This window comes from Galeopterus variegatus, unplaced genomic scaffold, assembly GCF_000696425.1.
Source record: "Galeopterus variegatus unplaced genomic scaffold, G_variegatus-3.0.2 Scaffold2748, whole genome shotgun sequence".
Taxonomy (NCBI): Eukaryota; Metazoa; Chordata; class Mammalia; order Dermoptera; family Cynocephalidae; genus Galeopterus; species Galeopterus variegatus.
The window spans coordinates 133345-139132 of NW_007728859.1; the positions used below are offsets into that span (position 1 = coordinate 133345).

General features: G+C 45.2%; 1 protein-coding gene across 1 annotated transcript in view; it reads left to right on the forward strand.

The window, feature by feature from the left end:
• The first annotated feature begins 2093 nt into the window (after positions 1 to 2093).
• The window catches only part of SFXN4 (sideroflexin 4), a 17305-nt gene continuing 13610 nt past the window's right edge, over positions 2094 to 5788 (forward strand). The window contains exons 1-6 of the mRNA XM_008582870.1: positions 2094 to 2115; positions 2202 to 2256; positions 3761 to 3786; positions 4485 to 4538; positions 4619 to 4675; positions 4809 to 4874. Coding sequence (XP_008581092.1) covers positions 3784 to 3786; positions 4485 to 4538; positions 4619 to 4675; positions 4809 to 4874 — 180 coding nt within the window. The 5' untranslated portion in view covers positions 2094 to 2115; positions 2202 to 2256; positions 3761 to 3783. The remainder of the gene's footprint in view (positions 2116 to 2201; positions 2257 to 3760; positions 3787 to 4484; positions 4539 to 4618; positions 4676 to 4808; positions 4875 to 5788) is intronic.

Sequence of the window (5788 nt, forward strand, 5' to 3'; positions counted from 1 at the left end):
TATTATTATTATTATTACTGGAGCCAAGCCTTACAACGACCCTGAGAGTGAGGTAACAGATTCTGAGAACTTTCTAGGTCATTGCTTGGAGGTTATATGGGGGATATGAACATAAGCCCATTTGAACCCCAAAGTCTGGGCTTTTAAAAAACCCTGAAGAGCAGTTCGATGTTGAGGTGTGAAGAGCACAGACTGTGGAGTCATTCCTGGTGTCTTGCCCTGAGCCCTTGTAGCCTCAGTTTCCTCACCTGTAAAATGGAACGCCGCCGCACTCCCAAGCAGCGCACTCTCCAGTGCGCCACCGGGCCGGCCCCAAAGTCTGGGCTTTTAAAAAACCCTGAAGAGCAGTTCGATGTTGAGGTGTGAAGAGCACAGACCGTGGAGTCATTCCTGGTGTCTTGCCCTGAGCCCTTGTAGCCTCAGTTTCCTCACCTGTAAAATGGGGATGTGAGGATTCCAGGAGACAGTGCTGGTAAAGCGCAGATCACAGGACAGGACTCTAGTAGATTCTAAAAAAAATGTTAACTTGTTATTACCATATATCTTTATTTTCTGCTTCCGTTAACCTTTCTGTCATGCTTTTCTCCCTCTTAAGTCTTTTATTCGAAGATTTGTTCAGTGGACAGAATTATTAGACCCTACAAACTTGGTCATTTCAATTGTAAGTATTTTTTTTCATCTTCAGAGATAATAAATTTCATGTTTTATCTTGACACTTAAAGACCGTATGTTTCTTTTAAAAGCAGTTGAAATAACTATATATGAGGGTACTTCAAAAAGTTCATGGAAAAAAGTTCGTGGAAATACAGAATTGAAAAATAATGTGAATCTTTTCACGAACTTTTCGAAGCACCTATGCATTATTATGTTTTTATTCCTTCTGAATGAGCTTGTTAGATTGAAAGGGTCATAGAAGCGTACATCTGTTTAACAGGTAATGCCAAGCCTGGGCCAGGTGCTGGTGATTCAAAGAGAATTAAAGCAGATCTTCCGTGTAACGGAGGACACGCTAGCAAAGCTAGTCACGAACCTTGACATGGGCTCTGAGGGGACTGGGGGAACTCTGCAGGTGGGGGTGTTGAGGCAAGGCTGAGACGGGAGAGGGAAGGGAGAAAAGTCAGCAAGAGGAAGCTATAAGCAAAGTCCAGGGTACGAGAGAGGGTCTCCTAGTCACTGGGGCTTTAAATGCAGGGGGACAGGGCGGATCTTGAATGTCACTGAGATGAGTGGGGTTTGCATTGATCCTACAGGGCCAGGTCATGAGGTTTGTGTTTCAGAGGGTCTCTTTGGTGGCCAAGTGACGAGTAACCAGAGCAGTCAGACTGTAGTAGATCAGTTCAGGGGATGGTTCAGTTGTCCAAGTGAAAGACGAGAGTTCGAACCAGGTGTGGCTGGGGGTGAAGAGGAGATGCCCGGTGACCAGTAATAACCCTTCAGGGCACAACCCAAGGGGACACCCCCATATTCATGCTCAAGATGTTCCAAGCCTTGTGTATCACAGGGAAGAACAAGAAACAAACCAAATGCCCATGAGTAGGGAAACAGATAAACACAATGTGCTGTATTCGTACAGTGGAATGCGGATTAGCTGTTAAAAGTGATGTATGATATACCCTGACCTCATAGTAGTGGTTACCTCTGATAGGATGGGGAGAGAAATGAGACTGGTGATGATGGTCCTTTTTGAAAAATAAAGTAAAATTAGAAGCAAATATAACCAGATGTTCACTGTTGTCTGTCCTCTGTACACTGCCTGCTCTGCTCTGAGCTAGGGGCAAGCTGGACTCCGGGGCTTGTCTGAGGGATAAGTTAGGTGTGGTCCTCTCTAAGGTTAGAGATGGGACTTTTTAATGTTCCAGTCAGTGTCTTTACGTGGATCGCCTCTTTGCTTGTGTTAGTTCATTTGTTTGTTCAGTTAGTTCATTCGATGCATCCATTTTGATTTGCTGCATTCTCGTGGTGGAACACAGCTCTGGCCTGCACGCTCTGAAAGGCAGAGTGAAGGGGACACCAGAAATAAGACTAGGGAGGAGATTCTTTGCTGCCTACCCATCTTTAAAAGCTATTACTTGCTTTTTCTCTTTTTAGATACAAGAAGCTTGGAAAAGGAGTCTTGTAAGTTTCAGCCCTTCCTATATTTTAGCCTCCTAAACTAATAAAACCAAACATACAGCTAAATCTTTGTGTCTACCCTTATGAAGGCAACAGTGCATCCTGACAGCAGCAAACTGATCCCTGCTTTTTTTCGACCTGCAGGTGAGTTGGTTCTAATTTTCAGCAGTGGGTTGGAAAGACATGGTTTGTAGCACTTAGAAAACTCTGCCTGCCTTATTTTAATTTTTTTTCCCCTAGAAGGATTTCTGATGGTGGGTCTGAAACCACAGCTTAAAAAGAATGCCTGAAGGGTCTGGGGTTGTCAGTGGAGAAGAGCAGGTTCAGGGCCTAGAGCCGTGTCCAGACCTGTGGAGAGATGTGGGCTTTAGGAACGAGGGACGAGCCTGCAGTAGATCCTGCCCTGCTCTATCATGCCCCAGCGAACATACCGATTACTGTATTGATAGTTCCAGACCTTGTAACTCACAAGTATTAGTATTTTTTTTTTTTTTTTAAAGATGACCGGTAAGGGGATCTTAACCCTTGACTTGGTGTTGTCAGCACCACGCTCACCCAGTGAGCAAACCGGCCATCCCTATATGGGATCCGAACCCGTGGCCTTGGTGTTATCAGCACCGCACTCTCCCGAGTGAGCCACAAGCCGACCCCAACTAAATCTAATCCTAATTCATTGATACAATATCTAATTGAAATAAACCTTTCTAATGTATGTTTGCCTCTCCAAACATTATACCAGCTAGAATTTCACTTACCCAACTCACTTCTATGAAATGGTCACAATTTCAACATGAGAAAATACCCATCATTACAAATATAAGTCATCAGTTTGGGGGTTTCCAGTGAGAGAACAGAGGAATTTATTTATGATCCATGTTAATAGTGTATTTTTTGCTTGCCTACTTCATATCCACTCCCCTTCCTCCTTAACAGGGCCTCAATTTTGTACAGATTTCTATTTCCATCTTTTTAATTTTATTTTTTATTTCTTTATTTTTATGTTTTCTAAAGATGACCAGTAAGGGGATCTTAACCCTTAACTCGGTGCCATCCATCACATCTAACTAACATGAAGGGAACAAAATTCATGATCCTTCCAACTATAAAATTCTCTCTTTGTATATTATAAATAAGAAACTGGAAATAACATAAATATCCAACAATTCAGATTGTGGTTAAATAATTCATTAAACAGAACGAGATAAGTCCTATATGCTGATATAGAAAGATGGATCTTCAGGAATTAGTATTAAGGGAAAAAAAATCAAAGCATAAAACAGTGTCTAGTGATCCTGGTCGGATAATTAAGAGCTGTGTGTGTGAGAGAATTTGTGTCTGTCCTGACAAATGTTTTCCAAATTTCACCTGGAAGGATGAACGAGTAATGGTTAATGCTGCTGACCTTTGGGGAGAGGCTGGGAGGGCCTTCTTGTTAGGTCTTTCTGTACTGTGCTGCTTTAATTTTTTGCCATATGCACATAGTTATTTTTTTATTAGGGAAAAAAAGAATTTTAGAGTAAAAAATATCCTTGGAGTTCTGTGTCTTCAGAAGGCTGGGGAAGAGGTTTTCAGGTGGGAGCAGCCCCGTGGCCTCCTGTCTGCCTGGGCAGCTGCGGTCACTGACGGAGCTTCTCTTGTCTTCTCTCAGCTTTCCTGCCCTTCACGGTGCCCATGGTGAGTAAGCTGCTGTGCACTGTTAGGACAGCAGGTAAAAGTTTAGCAAGATGCCCATGATCTCGGCTGTGGCCCTCCAGCTCTGGAGCCCTGCCCCTTGACTGCCTGATAGATGGTCACACCTGTGACCCTTGTCTGCTGTTTGTATCCACACCCCTGCCCCCACCCCGCTTACCCAGTCAGGCAGCTGGGCCTCTCGAAGGTCCACAGTGTGACACAGTCATCCTTTCTTTGAATGCCTGCTGTGCACAAAGCCCTGTGGAGGAGGTCAGTGAGTTAGGACAAGTTCCCAGCCACAGTTCCACGGACCTGTCCATTACCTTCCCTCCCCAAGCCCTCCCCTGGGACTTGGAATTGCGCCCCAGCGAGGCCATCCCACCTTGGTTCTCAGGAGGAGCTTTTGTCCACAGCACCAGCCTGTGCCTGCTCCCCCGGCAGGTGCGTACTTCCTAGCTGCCTTGCGGGACTGCAGGCCTCGGAGTCGGGCCCACTATCAGGCTCCCGGTGTCCTCCCTGCCGGTGGTTCAGTGCCCACCAGGTGCTCAGTACCCTCGGCTTGTCCGCTGGCCACAGCCCCTGTGGCATCACCTTCCTCTCCTTGCCCCAGTTCCTATATCTCCCCTGGAAAGTTCTTTGCTCCTGCAAGCCCTCCTTCCCCCGAAAACCCTTGTAACACTGCTCTACTTTCTTTTTAAAAGGTATTTTTGTCACTGATGCCAGCAAAAGGGCTAATGTCCATGATTTTACCTCAGGTAGCAATTATTTCTATTTCACAATTACTGAATTCTGTTATGCTCAAAACAAACCTGTGATCCGTCGCCTCTGCCTGCAGGTTTCCCTCTATACTTACACAACAGTGTTCAACATTATCAACGGAAATGCAAGCTATGTGAGTACTGCAAGACCCAGAGGATATGTGGGTTTGTGTTGTTTCCTTTGGAGTATTTCCTTTTTTAAAAAAAATTATCCTTGCTGGGCAAAACTGTGGTATCTGCTCAGTATGTACTTCTATTTTTCCTTAGAACCGTCGTCCACATGAGACTATACTACTAGGGGCAGGAGCCGCTGCTTCTTCAACCTTCTTTGGAGTAGGTATTTAGTAAGTCTTTGGAATCTTTTTTATTCCTCAGAATCAAAAAGCTTTATTTATTCTTTTTTTTTTAAAAAGATGACCGGTAAGGGGATCTTAACCCTTGACTTGGTGTTGTCAGCACCACGCTCACCCAGCGAGCTAACCGGCCATCCCTATATGGGATCCGAACCCGGGGCCTTGGTGTTATCAGCACCGCACTCTCCTGAGTGAGCAACGGGCTGGCCCAAAAAAAGCTTTATTTATTCTTTTTTTTTTAAAAAGATGACCGGTAAGGGGATCTTAACCCTTGACTTGGTGTTGTCAGCACCACGCTCACCCAGCGAGCTAACCGGCCATCCCTATATGGGATCCGAACCCGGGGCCTTGGTGTTATCAGCACCGCACTCTCCTGAGTGAGCAACGGGCTGGCCCAAAAAAAGCTTTATTTATTCTGATTACAAATTTATGTTCCAACTTAATTGAGAAAATATGGATAGGAAATAAGTCACCTGTGTGTCACCTCCAAATTAATATTCTAAGTCTCTAGGTATATACTCAGTCCTGTTATCTTTTCAAAAATGAGTTTATGCTACACAAACATGTTCTATGAATTGTATATTGTTTTGGATGTCAGGACACTGTAATGTTAATGATGTAGACTTTAGAGTTGGACAGTCGTGGGTTCCCATCCTGGCTCAAACCCTCAATGGCTCTAGGACTCTGGACAAGTTGCATAACCTCTTTAAGTCCCCATCACTCCTTGGATGAACAGGGAGGACACCTCGATGTTGCAAGAATTAAAACAAATTAGGGCCGGCCTGGTGGCGCACTGGATAGTGTGCCGCTTGGGAAGTGCGGCGGCGCTCCCGCCCGAGGGTTCGGATCCCACATACAGACCGGTTCCCGCTCACTGGCTGAGCGAGGCGCGGG